Source organism: Hyaena hyaena, unplaced genomic scaffold (genome assembly GCF_003009895.1).
Source record: "Hyaena hyaena isolate Hyena2069 unplaced genomic scaffold, ASM300989v1 scaffold_1027, whole genome shotgun sequence".
Taxonomy (NCBI): domain Eukaryota; kingdom Metazoa; phylum Chordata; class Mammalia; order Carnivora; family Hyaenidae; genus Hyaena; species Hyaena hyaena.
The window spans coordinates 281900-302056 of NW_024081658.1; the positions used below are offsets into that span (position 1 = coordinate 281900).

General features: G+C 36.7%; 1 protein-coding gene across 4 annotated transcripts in view; it reads right to left on the reverse strand.

The window, feature by feature from the left end:
• The window catches only part of CEP162 (centrosomal protein 162), a 114110-nt gene that overhangs the window by 12161 nt on the left and 81792 nt on the right, over positions 1 to 20157 (reverse strand). For 2 of the 4 annotated variants that reach the window (XM_039221827.1, XM_039221824.1), the window contains 5 exons: positions 17920 to 18132; positions 13486 to 14138; positions 9945 to 10086; positions 8113 to 8211; positions 1455 to 1589 (listed from right to left, as the gene is read on the reverse strand). In XM_039221827.1, the coding sequence (XP_039077758.1) occupies positions 1455 to 1589; positions 8113 to 8211; positions 9945 to 10086; positions 13486 to 14138; positions 17920 to 18132 (1242 nt within the window). The remainder of the gene's footprint in view (positions 1 to 1454; positions 1590 to 8112; positions 8212 to 9944; positions 10087 to 13485; positions 14139 to 17919; positions 18133 to 20157) is intronic. The other 2 variants (XM_039221828.1, XM_039221826.1) reach the window with 2 other exon arrangements.

A 20157-nucleotide genomic window follows, 5' to 3' on the forward strand; every position in this document is an offset into this window, starting at 1 on the left:
CAAAAATCCTTTTCTTCTAGGTTGTTCAATTTGTTGGCATATAATCTTTCACTGTAGTCTTTTATAATCCTTTGTATTTCTGTGGTGGTTATAACTCTCCCTTTTTCATTTTTTTATTTATTGAAGTCTTCTCATTTCCTTGAGGGTTCTGGCTATAGGCTTATCAGTTTTATCTTTCAAAGAACCAGCTCTTAGGTTCATTGATCTTCCCTATTTTTTTCTCTCTATTACATTATTTCTGTCCTGATCTTTGTTATTTCCTTCCTTTTCTACCTTTGAGCTTTGTTGGTTTTAGTTCCTTTATGTGTAATGTTAGACTGTTTGAGATTTTTCTTCTTTGTTGAGGTAGGCCTGTATAGCTGTAAAAAAAAAAATTCCCCTCATAGAACTGCTTTTGCTGTGTCTAAAAGATTTTGGAATATTGTGTTTCCATTTTCATTTGTCTCAAGGTATTTTTAAATTTCTGCTATGATTTCTTCATTGACCTATTGGTTATTTAGTAGCATCTTGATTAGTCTCCATGTATTTGTGTTCTATTTCTTTTATTTTTGCAATTGATTTGTAGTTTCAGACCATCATGGTTGAAGAAGATGCTTACTTTGATTTCAAAGTTCTTAATATTCCAAAGCTTATTTTGTGGTCTAATGTGATCTATCCTAAAGATTAGTCCATGTGCACTTGAAAAGAGTGTATATGCTGCTGCTATATACAGCCCATTACATCCAATAGCTGTTAAGTATATCTGGTCTAACACTGAGGAAAGGCCCTCTGCAAGCCAGGTAAAGTGTGCTCACCATAATGAATCAGATGGACATTTAATCTTAGACTTCTGGCCTCCAGAACTGTGAGAAAATCAATTTATTTTTTATTATTTTTTTTTTAAAAATCAATTTATTTTTTAAGCAACCCAATTTACGGTATTTTGTTGCGGCAGTTCAAGCAGACCAATATACTGTTCAAGAAAAGCTAAACATCAGCAGAGAGGCTAATGCCTAAAAACACTGTGCCCTTACTTCAGCCATTTTTAATTTCTATTTATCTATCATTAGCTGTAGTAATTGTGATATTACTAGTACTAGGCATATAATATTTTAAATGATTACATTTTAATATTACTATTTCTCACAAACATTTCTTACAAATATGAAATGGCTGGAATACAGAATATGGCTTCCAAAGACTCATTCCCTAGGTAAAATGCCTAACACTTTAGGCAGCCATCAATAATTAACAATATGATATAAGTTGGTTCTCTATTATTCCAGAGATAAGGAAAACCAAACTTCAGGTTTTTGAAATTTAAAGTCCTATGTGCTCTTAAATGCTGTATTTATTCTTAATAAGATCAATATGCAATGAAACACTTTTTGCTACCGATGGCAAAACTCCAGCAAACTAGAGGTACTTAAAACTGAAGAGCTATACAAACATGTAAATATGATTTACTACTTTACCTGCTGAAGTTCCTGCTCTCTTTGCTCATGCCTCATTTCCAACTGTTTAATTTTCTTTTCTAAGCCCATGAAATGTTTCATCTCTGGTGTATGGTTTTCTCTGGCTTCTCTTAATTCTTCTAGGAGTTTTGTAATCTAAAATTGAGGTATGAAGTAAATGAAAAACTGGTAACAAGAAAAATCATTTATTTTTACCAGGATGTCTTAAGAACATTCACCACATTTTCTTTGTATAAAATGTCTCTAAGGAAGAGGCTTCTTGTTAATAAGAAAGATATCTTGAGTTGTTAGAATAATTAATGGCTTAAATTCCCTATGTCTAAGAAGAAAAGGCTCATTTTAGCTCTGAAGTGACCTCACAACCCAGATGATTGGATCATTGCCTCCCATGTATGCCAGGCTGATTACAGCATTCAAAATGAAGGTGGGTACTGTCTGTGGTACATTCAGCTTTGCTACAAAGTATTTAACAAGGCTGATTACTTTTATGATCAATCATACATTTAAAGCACCCTACTCAGTATAGCATCCAACACACAGGGTGTTCAGTAAATATGAATCCTTCTGTCAACTACCTATAATTCTATTTGTAATCCTCTTATGGCTCTTATCACTTTATAATTTATAAATAATTCATTCCACAAATACATTTATGTTTATAAAAGAGAGAATATACTGAACTCTTTCTGTGCTAGCGGTTATCTAAGGTCTTGAGGATACAGAGATGACCCAGTCATGGAGGTTACAGTCTAGAGTGGTACCTCCTTTTTCATACCATGGTCCACAGAGAAAATGGTGATATTTTCATGGTGCCAGTCAGTAAAATAGAGGGGCTCTGAGATAGTTTTATATTGGGCTTGGTGAGACAACTGCATTTGCTTTATACCATATACTTACGATAATTTCCTGTTAGTATCAAAAGGCAATTAACAAGTAAAACTGGCTAAAATTAACAAATTCAACCAAGTTTCCCATGGAAACATCCAGCACCTGATAATAACAACATCAGTAACACTACAAAAAGATCCAACCCCTCCCCAAACCCCTATGTTCTTCCTAAAGTAGTTTCAAATGTGAAAAAACAAACCTAATTAAATCTAAATATTTAAATGTGGGAATATTGATGGGATATCACCAGTGACCACAGAGATTTGCAGACTTCATCTGGGATGAATTGCAGAAAGGTTAGGGAGAGAGACTATAGAACATGCTGTAGTGATGAGTGCTGGGCATAAAATCTTATATGTTAAAACAATGATTACTAAAAATTATAAAACAAAACCAGTGATTGCTGAACTAAGAAAACTGTAAGAGGCAGTGTCATATACACAATGGTCAAATATCACTTTAACTTCTGTAAACTTAATTACTGAAAAGTGATTTTCAGTTTATAATGAGACATTTCCAGTCTTATGATTCACAGGGAACCTATTCCTGCTACACCAGCTGGGATGTTCTGGTCTAGTGAAAGCAGCAGTCAAGTGAATGAGAATTCTAATATGGTGTGTTGTTATGGAGAGATGACCAAGTGGCAGTAAGGTGAGGAGTGGGGACTATGTAACCGGAAGCATAGCTAGGTTGCAGAACTCTTAACCGGAGGCAGCTGAGTCTGAATAAAGTCTTAAAGGATAATTAGTAGAGTCATGACACTATCATGTGCTAGGTGGTATGCTAAGTTTTTTACAGATATTGCCTTAGTTAATTTTATCAAGTTTTATAAAATGTAAGCTCCATAAGACCAGGGATTTTTCTATTTTGTTCTCAGTATTCCTAGCACATAAAGCATGCCATAGCATAGGTGTTTAATAGTTATTCATGAATTAATGAATTCACCAATGATTAAACATTAGTTTATAAATTTTATAAATTTAGAAATTTGTATCAAGACAGAAAGTAGGAAAAATTTCCCTTAATCAGTGCCTACTTAAAAGCACCTTTAAGAGTATAATTAAAATGAACGTGTATATTTTTAAATCCTTGTATTTTAGTGAATTTATCTTATGGGAGTAACTGGATACATAAGATTAATGATCAAAAGTTACTCCTGCTTCTTCAATACTATGGAAAAAAAACTGGTAAATACCTGATGTCCAGAAACATGGCATTAGTAAAATAGTAAGTAAGAGCCCGTGACCTGGAATAAGAGGTCTTGGGTTCTGGTGCTGACACACGTTGTTTAGTAACCAGAGGCAACTTATTTTATTTTTCTTAGCATCAATCTTCATCTAGAAAATAGAAATAATAGTACCTACCCTTGTGGGTTATGGTGAAAACTACACAGAGGACTTATCATAGTGATTGTACATACTACTTAATAAATGATAACTATCACTATTATTTTGACTATCATAAAGTAATATAAAAGAAGTATTAATAAAGATATATACTGACAGAAAGAGTGATGTCATCAAGGTGGTAACATAGGAAGTTCCTGATGCTGTTCCCCCTCATAAGAACATAATTATTCATGGACTAGATGCAACTGAGAGAATGATAGAAGACGAGGGTGAGGCTGAAGCACCCCTCTGAATCATAGAGACAAAGACAAACTACATTAGAAGGGTGAGTGGAATGGCTATCTGCTGGCTGCATTGCTCCTCCCTTGGGCCCAGGCAGCACAACATGAAGAGGTCTCCCCCGAGACTACCATTCCTTCATGGGAAGAGAGCGCCTACGTTGGACATCCAGCTCCCCCAATGTTATGGGTCACTTCTTGGGAGCCCCCACAATGGCCTTATCCCATGGGGACTAATCACTAGGAATCTGATTGTGATGGAGATGTGGGGAAGGGCTTGTAACAACTGGCGATTAGATCTTGGCAGACTGAGTTCATACTTGCAGTGCCCAAGTAGTAATCCCAGCCAGCAGCTTTGCTCATCTATAGATCCAAGTTGGTAGTATAGTCTGGCCATGGAACTTGGTGAGGTGTAGGTCTGCCTGACTCAGGTCCTCAGACAGAAAGATCTGCCAGTCCTCAAGCAGGGACTGCACCCACTCAGGCAGAGAAGCTAAGCCACACTTTGGCTCACTGCTGAGTGAAGATCGCAGTGTTGTGTGACCAGAACACCAGAAAAGCTGGGTAGCCCAGCAATCCAGAGCAGAGGCCAGCAGTCAGAGCTGACAGTCTGCAAAGCCAATGGCCTATTCAGCCAGGGAACCTGGGGCACTGGTTGGCTTGAGTCAAGACGACAGTCAAAAAGCCTTACTGGCTTTACTGGGACTGGAGCAGTTTCTTCCATTGCTCCTGGGCCAGGAAACTAATTTGAAGCTCTGTCCACTGGTGAATACAGCTTTCCAGCTGTTCAATCAAGGAACCTAACCACAGAACATGGGAAGCTGCAGAATACCCCCCAAGAGCCTTGCATACAATGGTACTTGGACAGAAAGCATTGCCATGGCTCTCCTCATCTACAGAGCAAAATCAGTGGCCTGGACAGCCAGAGAATTCAGTATACAATCCTGCCTGATTTGTGTGCCCAGACAATGAACTCAGCAGGCCCTGGGGCCTATCCTGTTATCCCACCAGGACAGAGAAGCTAATTCATGGCCCCATGTACTGCTGAGTATATATCCAGTCCCAAGAGTCTAATAAAGACTTTATCAGAGAATGAGGGCAAACACAGAGTCTATCCTACAGACTTGCTTAGGCAGGAAACCAAGCCAAAATTTCTATACAATTATATTCAACCAGTGGCACCTCCCCACTCCCGACCTCAGAGCTTAGGCAGTAGCCTTGGCCAAAAACTGACCCTGACAGCAAGCCCCACCTGCCCAAGGACATCACCACCAGACGCATCCAGAAACCCAAACTGCACTGACTGCTGAAAACTGTTTCTACCAAAGTGAACCCGTAAAGTCTGGAAGAGGAGACTACTTATTCAAATACACCGACACCAACCAAAGGAATCAAGGATCTGACAATCTGATGCCACCAAAAACAAACCTAAGAAAGCTCCAACAAACTGACCCTAAAGAAAGAGATCTATGAACTCCATGATCAAAAAATTCAGAATAATCCTCTTTAAAAAGTTTAGAGAACTATAAGAACATACAACTAAAGAAGGAAAACAAGGCATGAACAAAACAAGAAGTTCAACAAAGAAATAAAAACCATGAAAAAAATACCCCAAAACAGAAATCCCAGAGATGAAAAATACAGTGACTGTATAGATGAGTTCAAAGAGACTTGACTATACAGAAGAAAGCCAGTGATCTAGAAGACAAGTCATTTAAAATTATACAGTCAAAAGAGCAAAAAGAATGAAAAAGGCTATGAGACTTATGGGACACAACCAAAACAAGTAGTATCTGTATTATGGTAATTCCACAACAAGAGAAAAGGACAGAGTATTTTTAAAGCAATAATGGCTGAAACTGACTTTCTTGAACAAATAAAAGCTGAGAGAGTTCTTCACTACTAGACCTGCCTCAAAAAAATGCTAATAGGAGTTCTTTAAGTATAAATAAAAGAACAGTAATTAACATTGTAAAAACAAACATAAGAAGGTAGTGGTAAATATATAACCAAAGTTAGATTGTATAACCATAACAGTGGTGTGTAATCCACATACAACTGTAGTTTAAAAGTTAAAAGACAAATAACTGTAACTATAATAATCTGCTATAAATAATACAATATAGAATACATGTAAACTGTAACATGAATGACCTAAAATGTGAGGGAAAGGAGAAAATTTTAAGTAAAGTTTAGGAATTTTATTCAAGTTATCAGTTTAAAATAGGGTATTATAATTTGAAGATATTTTATGTAAGCCTCATGGTAACCATCAGAGAAAAATCTATAGTTTTGCAAAAAATGAGAAGTTAAAGCATATTGACAGCAAAAGACATGAAAACACAAAAAAGACAACAGGATATGAAACAAGGAAAAATGGACCTACAGAACAACCAGAAAATAATCAACAAAATGGTAATAAGTCATTACCTATCAATAACTACTTTAAATGTAAATGCATTAAATTCTGCAATCAACAAACAGTGGCTGAATGGATGAATAAGATCTAATGATATATTACCTACAAGAGATTCACCTTAGTCTTCTTAAAGGCACACAGAGATGACAGTAAAAAGATGAAAAAAATTCCAAACAAATGGTATTCAAAAGGAAGCAGGGGTAGCTATATTTATATCAAACAAAATAGATTTTAAAATGGTAAAAAGAGACAAAAGAAAGGTCATTACATAATGATATGTGGTCATATATCTAACATAAATAATGATAGAGGTCAACATAAATCCAAGAAGAAAGATGACATAGCAATTGCATATTTATGCATTCAACTTTAGAGAGCTAAGAAGCATAGCCAGAAGATGAAATAAACAGCAAGACAATAACAGTTGGGGACTTCATACCCCACTCTCAACAACACATAAAACATCTAGGCAGTGAATAATAGCAAATTTGAACAACACCATAGATCAAATGGCTGTAACAGACACATACACAACACTGAATCTGGTAACAGCAGAATAAACATTCTTCTTAAGTGCACATGGAATATTTTCAAGGACAGACGATATGTTAGGCCACTAAATAAATCTTAGCAAATTCAAGAAGACTAAAATCATACCAAGTATATTCTCTGACCACAATGGCATGGAATTAAAAATCAGTAGTGATAAGGAAAACTGGAAAACTCATGAATACATGTAAATTAAAAATGACTTAACAACTAATGGGTCAAAGAAGAAATCAAAGGGGAAATAATGTATCTTGAGACAAACAAAAATGGAAACACAACAAACCAAAATTTATGGGATGTAGCAAAAGCAACTCTAAGAGGGAAGTTCACAGCAATTAACACATACATTAAGAAACAAGAAGATCTAAAATAAACAATCTAAGTTTACACCTTAAGGAACCAGAAAAAGAATAATAAACTGAGCCCACAGGTAGAAGAGAGAAGGGAATAATAAAAATTAGAGCAGAAATGAACAAAACCAAGAACGGGAAAACAATAGAAAAGATGAACAAAACTAAGATTGGTTCTTTGAAAGTATAGACAAAATTGGCAAATCTTTGGCTAGATTAACCAAGGAAAAATGAGGACTCAAATCAATGAAATTATAAATGATAATGGAGACTTTTTACAAGAGATAAATGGAAATACAGAAGATCACAAAAGGCTACTAAGAACTATATGCCAACAAACTGGACAACAAAGAAGAAATGGAAAAATTCTTGGACAAATACAACATAACAAGACTAAATTAGGGAAAAAAAACCCAAAATCTGAACAGGTCAATTACTACTAAGAAGATTGTATACATAATAAAAAATCTCCCAAAAGAGAATAGTCCAGGACCAGATGGCAGAAATGCAGAGATGGCTTAACCATCCAATTTTACCTCCTCAAACAATCAAAAGAACCAAATACTCTCTCTCCCTATTTCCTCACTGCCCAGGAAAATCTCAACATCAAATACAAATATATAAGAAACTTACTTACTATTTGAAGAGTTTCATCTAGGGAAAGCAGACTTACCATAAACAAGTTATTAATGTCTTTTTTGATGTGATACTTTCAGGTTATTTCCATTTGTACATTTAAGTTAAAAATTTAATACAAAAAATAAGAATATGATTGAAATGGCTAAGAAAAGCTTTTCTTAGTCCAACATTTTTGTTATTTCTTACCTCTTTCTGCAAGACTTCTTCTCGAACTTGAGAAACTACAAGAGACTCCTGTTTACTCTGCAGTTCATTAACTTGATTTTGGAAATGTTTTATAAGTACCTAGGAAATTATGTTAGAAGTACTGAGTTAATAGAACTCTTACTCAAACATTATTTGGAAAATATTAGAAAACCAACTAATGACTTTTTTTACTAAAAAAACTCAATATTTTTAAATTACCAAATCTAACATAAAAATAAAGTGCCATAGGAATTAAGTTCATTGAATAAATTAAGCTTACTGAATACATTATTTTGTTTCTTTCAATGTTTAATATAAAGCATCACACATATGACAAATAATGGCTATGTAACTACTTGGCTTCTTTATCTCTAATACTTTTCTTCTGAAGGCCTGAAAAATACCTTTTAAAATAAACCTCTGTAAGTCTAAGCATTTTGAAGCTAGTAGCCAATACTGTCTTTATTACTTTGTAATTAAGTAGAATGGTTTTTATTAAAGAGCTACTGACAAAATAAAGACAGCACAAACCTATTAATAAGCATGAAATAAACGTCATGCTTTTATTTTTTGGCAAACTGAAATACTTTCATTAAGGATCTGAGAACTTAGGAAAAATATGCATTTATTATCTCTAATGCTTTACTTTTACTGTTTCTACCATCAGACTATGCCAAATTCCATTTAACTCATGACTTACAATATTACATTTAGAACTCTGGGAAAGTAACACTAAAGTAGGCACTGTGGCATAATGACACCACTTTTCCCACCTCTAGCAACTACATAATACATAATAACTTGATATAATGTTTATACTGCCCACTGACACCCTACTCTTATGGGAGGAAAAAAGCCAGAGAAGTTATCTGCAACTGCTGTACAATGATTACTTTTGAAAAGCACTTTAGGGGGCACCTGGGTGGCTCAGTCGGTTAAGCATCTGACCTCGGCTCAGGTCATGATGTCGCTGTTCATGGGTTCAAGCCTCGTGTTGGGCTCTGTGCTGACAGCTCAGAGCCTAGAGCCTGCTTCAGATTCTGTCTCTTCCTCTCTCTACCCTTCCCCTGCTCACACTCTCTCTCTCTCTCTCTCTCAAAAATAAACGTTAAAAAAATTTTTTTAAATACTTTAAATTTTTCTCATTGAAATATTAAAACATTTTCTTTCTTTTCCTGGGATACACCATTTGAAAGTAAGTTGCAGGTACAAATTCTGTTTCAGTGCTGTTTGTTCAACTTGCTAACACCACAGTAGATAATCATAGATATTCCTTGCAGATATACATACTAACCAAAAAGGACGATACACTTTTTTAAAAAAGTGGATGAGCTTTCAGCATACTCTGTCATACTTCTAAGAAGACTGTTTCATAACAGCTACAGCTATGTGCAGCTCTCTGTTCATTATTTTATCCCTAGTACCTGACTGCCTGTAGACCCTGAGTCATTATTGGTTTAATGAATGAAAGATAAATGGGCAAGAGAATGACTAGGCTAATTACTTGTCAGCTGGGATTTGGGTAGAGGGAGACGATTCAACATTCAAGTACTCAGGTCTCAATCACAAAATGTGACTGATCATACTTCTACCATTTGTTACAAATGACTTAGGAGAAGAACTATTTAGAAATATAGGGACAAAACTGTGAAACCACTTATTTAGAATAATTTTAAAGTAGAATAGTTAAATGATAATGGCATCTTCTATTAAAAAATCAATAATTTATTTCTAAAAAGTGAAGTTAAATATTTCTAAATTAAATAATGTTCTGTTAAGAGTCCTGAAAAAAATAAATTTTAAGCCAAGGAGAGTTCATTAAAGTTGTCTACCTCTTGGGTTGCTATTTTACGATTTAGTTCAGCTACTTTGGAAGAAGAATTTTCTACTGCATTTTGGCAAAGGAGTTTCTCTACTTCTCTCTGATGAGATGCTTTGAGAGATGCAATGTGTGTTGCAGTATCTTCCTTGACCCTGCAGAGCAATCAAACAAAATCATACATAAAAAGAGCTCTTCAATTCAGAGTTAGAATAAAAATAGTGTAGGAAGCTTAGAAATTAAAGAGGCATAGGGAGAGTGCACCATTACTTACTGCACTTTGTCAAGTGCTTTATACAGTATTTCTTGTGAGTTCCTACAACCACACCATGAGCTCACTATTATTTACTGAATAATAAATTTATTATTTATTTATAAGGACAAATTTGAATTTTGGAAAGAGTGACGTCTCTAGAGTTCAGATTAGAAAGTTGCAGAGCTGGGGTTCAAGCCCAGCAGAAAGTTGGACCTCAATATCTGGGCCCTCCACTGGACCCGTAGCCTGGGGCTGTACTTTCTGGCAGAATTGAAGGTTCTAAATCTTCTGTCTGGATTTAAAGCAAGGGCCCAACATTTTATCTTTTTTTGTTCATTTATTTACTTTTGAGAGAAACACAGAGTGCAAGCAGGAAAGGGGCAGAGAAAGTGGGAGACACAGAATCCAAAGCAGGCTCCAGGCTTCTGTATGCGGGGCTCGAGCCCACAAACTAGGAGATCATGACCTGAGCTGAAGATGGCTGCTTAACTGACTGAGCCACCAGGCACTGCAAACATTTTATCTTTTAAGATAAACTCAGATTTTTTTGCCCAGATTCCCATTTGGGTAGTCACAGTTCCTTTTAGAATTTCCAATTTCTTTGTCTCTAGGCAACTTTCACCAGCATTTGGTCCATGCACAATAACTCCAGGGCTAGCTGCCATGTCACATAAATAAAATAATCTTTACAGTAATTCTTTAGGACCCTGAAAATTTGGATCATTAAATGTGAGAGACTACTGATTTGTCTCTGTGACAATATTTATGCATTAAAGATAGTTTTGTTACTAAATGGTACAATTAATGGTATGTTTAATAAATGGTAAAGTTCTGATAAAGATGATACATTTCGTACAGATAAATATTTTCTCTCTTATTGGAAGTTCTTAAAAAATGATAGGATTTTATTCAAAGCAGATATTTACTGAATCACTGTTGCTATAAACAAGTTTATCAATTGCTTAGTTGACTATATGAATATTTCTTCATTTCTCAATAGTATGAAAAAGCATAAAAATCTAAAGCACTTATGACATAGCATAAAGTAACTGAAGTAAAACTAAGTAAAAGAATGAAAGAACTAAAGTAACAACAACAACAACAAAAAACCCCAAAACAACCCACTGGCCTAAATCTGGGATTAGGAAAGTTTATTCTTTACTTCTCAGGCCCAGAGCTGTGTGAAAAACAGATTAGCAATACTAAAAAACTATAAATTATATATAGGAAAATTTATAGGATAAATTTCAATTTTAAATAATTTCTAGGAAAGAATGCAATTCTTTCCAAATAGCTTCAATTCTATTATCATACTGAGGACTAAAGAGACAAGGTTTCCATTCTGAAGCATTACAGTTGCCATGATGATTCATTCAGATATGGCTATGATCGATCATTCAATAGGCATGTGTCTGGTGCTTGCTATGCTCACTCTTCTCCTATACCAGGCTGCAAAGGAAGTATAACCTTACAACAGTTCTCAAGGAGTTACAAGGCACTGTATGATTAGTGTTCTGTTGATACTTAATACTGGCTCTTGGTACATAAGTTAAGGAGGAGTTGGAAATGAGAGCAGAACATTTCCTGGGAGGCTCTAGGAGATATTTTGTGGAAGTCATAGCACTTGAAACATGAATGAGTCAAAGACAGTAAAGACCTTTAGCAGGTCAGGTCCACAGAGAAGTCTTGTAATGGTGATGGCACTTGAAAAGCCACATGGAATGAGTCGTGATACTTCAGGAATCAGGGAGTCAGTGGAGGGCAGAGTAGCTCAAATACAGGGATATTGAGAATATTAATGGTTTTTAAGCAAAACAGGGGAGACGAAAACTAAAATCAGGGATATCAGGGTGGGAAGATGTAGTAAAGCAGGTAAGGCTGCCCTACAGTAAGGTAGAAAGTGAAAGGAGACCTGTTTATAAGGAACCACCCCATAAACTGTGAGCCAAAAAATAAAGGTGGTAAAAGCTGGACTTGAGAATTGAAAAAATATGGTGCTAGATGGAGAAGAGGAAGCTATGAGGGGGACCAGTTTATAGATTAACAAAAGGAATAAAATTTGAGAGGAACAATCCAAAAAATAGTAGATTTAACATCTGAGCTCAGGGAAGAAAACAGCCTTGAAAAGTAAGTCAGAGTCATGGTTCATAGAAGCCATAATTATAGATGAATTTAGCAATGAAGAAAGAACAGAGAATAAACAGAAAGCTGAAAATAAACCCTGGTAGCAGTCTTGTTTTCGTGGAAGGAGAATGAAGAGGAGTCAGGAGTCAGTTAAAGGAATGGAAGAGGAGACTAGTCACACTCCCTAGTGTGAGTCATGGAGGTTATGGGAGGAAACCATTTCAAGAAAGAACAAAGTCAAGGAAAATGAAAATGGAGAAAACACCACTGGACTAGCAAAGGACCTACTGAGAGATCAGATTTAAAAGAGCAGTAAGGATAAGCATCCCAGTGAAGAGGAAGTGAGGTGCATATAAGACTCTATTTGTGGGTACCTAGGTGGATCAGTCGGTTAAGCGTCTGACTTCAGCTCAGGTCATGATCTCACTGTTTGTGAGTTCGAGCCTCACATGGGGCTCTGTGCTGACAGCTCAGAGCCTGGAGCCTGCTTCAGATTCTGTGTCTTCCTCTCTCTCAGTTCCTCCCCCACTCGTGCTCTCTCTCTATCTCTCTCACATAAATAAAACATTAAATAAAAAAAAGACTCTACTTGCGGAAAACTGGTCCCAATAGACAGAAAGAGGAATAGACATTTGGTTTGATGACGAAGAAAAGTATGTGTGCATGTTAGAAGGCTCAGAGGAAAGAGAGTAGACAGTACCTGGTGACTCTAAGAAGGAAAGGGATAAGCACAAAGGTTCTTCAAGGCATGTAGAGATTAATCTGAAGAGTTATTTTGGAAAAGCAGACCTTTCCTATTAGAATGTCAACTATTTTTAACAATAGCAGTTTGCTGCACTCTGCCTATGGTGGTCATAAATGATGACCTTCATTTATAAGAAGGCTCAGTGGGTCAGCTTATTAACCCCATCTGGAAAAATGTGGAAAGACAACATCAGTCAGCCCAAGCACATGATGTGGGCTCACAGAGACTCAGGCTTATCAGGATCTGGCTTCCAACAGGTAGAGGATCCTACTCTAAAAGAGATCTTTGCTAAGCAATGTAACACAACTTCTTAAAATTCGGTGATGAATTCACTTCAGGGTAAAATTGATCATCTAGAGGAAATACATCTTATAATTTTGATGCTTTTATATTTTTATATCCCCATATATTTACATATTTACATTTTACCTTTTCATGGAATTTTCAAATTGGGCCACCGCTGCTTCAGATTTCATCTTTAGCTCATTCCTCTCTGCAATTAATCTCTCTAGTTCGTTTTTCAATGTGCAGTTTTCTTGTAAAACGTCTGAAACACGGGAATCAGTAAAAGTATGTGGTTGGTAAAGCTTGCCATCTAGGGTTCCAGGGAATGAGTGAGCACTTCCTTTACCTGAGTGCAAAGCATCTTTCTTCCCCCTTTTTGCAGTCACCTCCTCTCTACCTTTAGAGTTCTGATTAGACAGCATCACCCTTCTCTCCTTCTGAAGCCTCTCCACAGTTTTCGAAAGGTCTTGTATTTCTCTTCCCTTCGCAGCCAGCTCCTCATTGAGTCTCACCAGTTTAGCTTTAGCATGAGCCTGTTCTACCTGGAATTCTATAGACTGGAAATCATTATCATCTTGATCACTTTTCTTGAGTTGCAATTCAGCATTTTGGTATTTAAGAATGTCTATTTGAGCTTCAAGTTTTCTCACAGTGATTTGGTGGGCTTCCTTGATGTCGTCGAGCTCCTTCTCTAGTGCTTCGACCCTGGAGGAGCTGTCAGGGTGGCTCTGGGGTGCTTCCTTCAATCTGCAGGCCAGCAGCTGCTCCTGCTCCTCTAGTCTCTGTTCATACTGGATCTGAAGAAAAGAATCCATGTCATGTCAAACCACTGTTAACCATGTCATTCGTTCCCAAAGCCCAGCATTCTACTGGGTCCTACCTACTCCTTCATTCAGGCATTCAGCTCTGTTCTGATGCTTCTAACTCTGTTCCCCGAGTCAGTCAAATGGACTGAGGGCCTGGGGCGCCTGGGTGGCTTAGTCGGTTAAGCGTCCGACTTTCGCTTAGGTCATGATCTCGCGGTTGGTGGGTTCGAGCCCCGCGTCGGGCTCTGTGCTGACTGCCAGCTCGGAGCCTGGAGCCTGTTTCAGTCTGTGACTCCCTCTCTCTCTGACCCTTTCCTGCTCGCGCTGTCTCTCTCTCTCCTAGAAATAAATAAAACATTAAAAAAAAAAAATGGACTGAGGGCCTAATCTTTAAAGAGTATAATGTGATATGTTCTCAATATGTTGTATAATTTCATAATTAATATGCTGCTTCATAAACATGATATAACACATTTCTGTATACCCCCAATGTACAGTATCAAACCCATTATTGTGTACCTTTCTCTATGCAAATTGATAAAGTGTACTCTGAGGATAAATAAGGAAAGTAATTGGGGGCACTGAAATCTTTAAGAGATAGTACGTTTTCAACTTTCTAGTATCAATTTAGGAGTCTCATAGGGAGTAAGTCAGCTTGGATTTGTTACCCTGGAGCTTTATTATTATAAACAAAATACCCTAAGCAGGTTACTCTGCAGAGGGGGCACAACAGAGTTCATTCATTCAATGAATATTTTTTTGAGCTACCACTGCATGCCAAGTGCTGTGCCAGATTCCAGAGATAAAGAAGTCCAGCTCGTGCCTTCAAACAGTTTACAGTCTGGTAAGGAGAGCAATGGCAAGTTTCAATGTCCTGCGATAACTGTGATAGTGAGCCTATGGATATGGTGCAATGAGGATGAGGCTCCCCAGTGTGTCTGGAGGCCTGAGAGAAGGGGAAAGAGTGCACAGAGAGAGCATATTTAGGTTTGTGTTTGAAGGAGGAATGCAAATTTGGGGACAAGTGGAACCAGAGACATTACGGAAGTAGGAAAAACATGTTCAAAGGCAATCTAATGCTTGGTATGCACAGGGAACCAGAATGAAAGGAAGAAGTGAGAGAGAGTGAGCAGAAACAGAGTGAGATGGGCTAAGGAAGCACAAAAAGAGAAAAGTCAGCATGAATAGATTTAGATATATAAAAATGGGGGAGAGGGTTGGAATTCATGCCTCTATTTGGTCACTGGAATATTAATAGTAGTTGTGATTATTAAAATCATTTATTGAATGTTTACTATACTCCATACAAGGCAGTAGGGCTTCACATATATTTTGCCACTCAATCTTCCCAATATCCCATGAATTAAGGATTAATTAAAATATTTTAGCATCCACTCTGTGTCTTGCTGAATGATGGAACACAATGGTGAGTAAAAGCAGAAGAGTCCCAGCCATCATGAAGTCCAGAAGCTAAACAGAGAAAGACATCACTCATGATCCAATCAAAACAGCTATAAACATGGTAGATGGAATGGAGAAGTGCATGGACTAAAGTGCCTGTCTATAAGATAATTTGTCCACCAGGGAGTCCACAAAGGTTTCACTGGGGTAGCAATGCTTGGCTTAAGAGCTAAAGGGCAGGAACATCTCAACTATGAAAGAGGTGGGCTAAGCATACCAGTCAGAGGCAAGAGCGTACAAACTTCTGTGGCCGCAGGAAACATGGCAAGTAGGAGAAACATATATGATTGGATGAGAAAGCATGGTATGAGAACATCCTGGACAGCAAGCGGGGTGTGGCCATACATGGATGTATAGGCCATTTATTTAACCTAAGAGGAACAGGAAGTTACTGAGGGATATAAATAAAGATGTGTATATAAGAGAGAGATATGAAAATATAATTTTGGCTTTAGCGTCAACAGCTGATGAGAGAATGGAGTGATATGGGTTTGTGTAGACTAGTCAAGAGATTACAACAGTTATCCAGGCCATTGTTTATTAATGATGGCAGTAGTGTGGCATGGTGATGAAAAGGAACAGAGGAATTGAAAGAAATTTAGAAGAAAAAGTGACATACTTGCAATAACTCCGTTATTATCTCTTCTACATATGAGGAAAAACAGAGGCTCAGAGGATGAAGTACCTAGAGCAAAGTCATGAAGCTATCATGGTAAAACTGGGCCCAGTCTGGAGGTTGGTCTGACCCTATAAAGCCTGTGTTTTCCATCACGCCACAGTCTGCTATGGATAGGAGATAGTCTGCTAAAGGTGGTGTGGGGGTCACATGAAACTGATGGAAGGAGGTCTGTGGTGAAAGTAGGGGAATGGAAGAAACTGATTAGCCACAGCAATAGGCTTGCCAAGTAGCACTGAGGAAATTTCCGGGACCAGATACCTACGCACCTGTGACAGCTCTACTCTCACGACTATGCCGTCTCCTTAGAAACACAGATCTGTGTGAGAGGAAGAGCAGAGAAAGAGATGGGTGGGCTGGAGCAAAAGGCAAGGGAGGTAAGCATGGTTGAAAACGGGGTAGTTAAAAGAGAAGTACACCTTGGAACTTAGGACAGTGAAAAGAAAGAGAACAAGGTAGGGGGCTGAGAAATTTGAAAAAAAAAAAAAAAGAGTGAAATAAAGTAAATCCAACTTTCTTGACATGACTTTAAGTCAACTAGCAGGCCCATATACTTCCAGGTTTTCAACCTTTTACTGTTTCTGGAATCTAATATTCTATCATCTGTTGCTTCTCTCAAGATAGAAATCTGTGGGGAATAGACCTGCTTCCTAGAAGACATGTGGCCTAGGTTTTGAGGCCTTGCTCTGTCACTCACCAGCAGTAGCACCTCGGGCAAGAAGTTAAATAGTGAACATCCGTTACTTGGTCTGTGAAGTAGGGTAGCAATATCTATTTCTCACTGGTAACTGGAAGGACAATGCAAGATAAACTAAAATGGCTGTGAAAGCATCTAGCAAGAATTAATGCAGAAACTGTGTGCTACACAAATTTTTAAAAGTAAATTAAGTGTCAAGTCTTCTTTCATACTTGGTCATCCTAGCACTTGTATTTTCAGATGCATTCCTCATGAAGGATCAGAAAACTCAGAAAGTAAGACATTTTCAATAGACACTGCCCTGTCCCTTGCTCTACTTCAGAGATATTCTTCTGTCTCATTTCCTCCCCCTCATCAAGGAATTTCAAAAAAGTAGTTTCTTTTCTTTTTTTAAATGTTTGTTTACTTTGAGAGAGAGCGAGAGAGAGAGAGCGCGCACAAGTGGGGGCAAGAGGGGCAGAGAGAGAGGGAGAGAGAATCCCAAGCAGGAACCTGACATGGGGCTAATCTCATGAACCTTGAGATCATGACTTGAGCTGAAATTAAGAGAGGGCTGCTTAAGCAACTGACCCACTCAGGTACCCCTCAAAAAAGTATTTTCAAACATGATAATTAAAAAACAAGTTTATACTGAATATACATCAGAGATGTTTTACTTTGCCTTTTCATGACTTAATTACCACTCATTCTAGAATCACTGAGAGGAACGCGGTGCTTGATTTTCCATGCTTGACATAAAAAGAAAAGTAGATGAAGGTGAACAAAAAAGATATGATGGGTCTAGGTTTCTTTTGCATCTACTGACACTCATGTTAAAGGTTTTACAGGGAAGGATGTTTAAAATTATTTGTTAAAATGAGACCTAAGAAGCCCCCAGCCCTCCACAATATTGAAACTTTGAGGTCTGAGCTCCATGTCCATGGCTAGATGGCACCTACCTTCATTTTTTGAAACTGTTGTTCCATGGTACGAAGGCTTTTCTTTGCTTCTTCATCTTTGCCTTCCAAATCAGCCTCTAGTTTTTTTATCCTTTTTTCCATAAAATCCACTGTATTTCTATCCACTGTATCACCAGATGCTGATGCAGCCAGTATTAAAGCAGGTAAAGAATTGGGATATCTTCTCTTTAGAATTCCTTCCATCTCCTTAACCTATTAAAATATTTTTGCATATATGTAAGGTCACAAATATATTAAAATTAAGCAGTTTGATGTACCAGCTTAGATTATGCTCTATCAGTCATGTCTAGATTTCAAAGAGATGGTTATATCTCAAGACTGAATCATATGCACAGAAACACAGATTAATTCCAAATTTTACATCCTTAGATTATCTGATTTTAAAACCCTATAGTATAATGTCTAATTTAGTACTGGTTACTGGTTAATTTACAGAAATCCTCTTACATTTATCTGAATAGATCTTGAGACTTTCTATTGCACTAGTAATAACCAATCTTCCTAAAAACAAAGCTTTTTCCCACAGACCTCCTTAGATGATTGTATTTATACTATCTATTGACTGAAAAATAACATATGCATATGAATGTACAGAATTTGTACAATAAACACACAGCTTCCTAAGCACCTGCCCCCATCTGCAACAATCTCCACCCTATCCCAACCCTCCTACAAACACCCCCCTCCAAATGAAGTTTAATCTATTTTTAAAATTACAGTTATTTCTTTCAATTAGAAAGCAAGGAGGGTTAGATAATATATAATGAAGTCTTCACAAAAGGCTACTTTTCATTTAGTCGATTAAGCAGTAACATATTTTACGATCTTTTTGTAAGAAAGAACTGTACCAGGGTCCACAGGAATTAGAGCTTGATATTATATATGTATGTGTGTTTATACCTGTTTTTGTTAAATTACAGTTTAGATGTATTTGAGAAACATATATTAAAATACTAAATTCTTTACTGAACAGTTTTCTACCTCTGAGTATACATACAATAAAATAAAATAGCTGAGAGGCAGTCTAGTGCAATGGTTAGAGCATGTCTGGAGTTCAGATTGTGCCACTGCTTTATGACCTGTGTCAACTCCTCAATCTACATCTCCTTTTCCTTACTGGTAAAATGGGAATGACAATACCAATTTCATGGCGTTGACACACTTAAGTGAGAGTCAAATGACATTTATCTTGGTAAAGTGCTTAGCAGAATGCCCAGTATACAGTGAGGGCTTGATAATGTTGGCTTTTATTATGATCTGGTCTCAAAAACTACCCTTCCTAAGGCAAGATGCATTGCTGGTACTTAAAATCCTGTTTATTATATTGAACAATGTTCAATCTATAGTAAATATTTCCATTCATGAACTGCTTGCGCTTTCATATATGCACCATAAATTGAAATATATCCAGATATAAATACTGATAACTTCAACTGCAACATTTTCAAAGTTTTGCTTTCTCTGGTATTAAAAATCTAGCTGTCTGAAGTATATTTAAGCATATAAAGGTACATACATACACATACACACCATGTATACTGAAAAGAGAAGAGATAGATTTTTAAAAAATGCTTTAAGAGACTCTTAAATATAGAGAACAAACTGAAGGTTGCTGAAAGGTTGTGAGTGGGGAGATGGGCTAAACGGGCAAAAGGCATTAATAAAGTCCCCTGCTGGGATAAGCACTTGGTGTTATGTGTAGGGGATGAATCACTAGATTCTACAATGAAATCATTGCACTATATGCTAACTAACCTGGATATAAAAGAAAAAAAGAAAAAAAAAGAATGTTTTAACATATTTATAATTAATGCATTCACGTAAGATTTTAAGAAATACTTCAATCTAATTTTGATATCTTGCAGTGTTTATTACATTTTAGGGGGGAATTAGGTTTTATTTTGTATTTTCTCTAATTTTGCTTTTTAGTATTTTTTTTTGGTCATTGATACGAGTAAATGCTGATCACTGATACCAGTGTGGCTGTCATACAAAAAAGGAAATGCTTTTTTAAAAATTCTCATTGGGAATTAAACTATAGACTACCCATTAAATAAAGTATGAATTTAAAAATGCACATAATTTGAAAATTTCATGATAGCATGCATTTAATTAATTAGCCCCATTTTTAATTATGTACAATTAGAAAATGAGATATTTTATTCTATAAATAATCTATTTCAGAATATAGCTCGAAAATGATTCTGAATATACTGT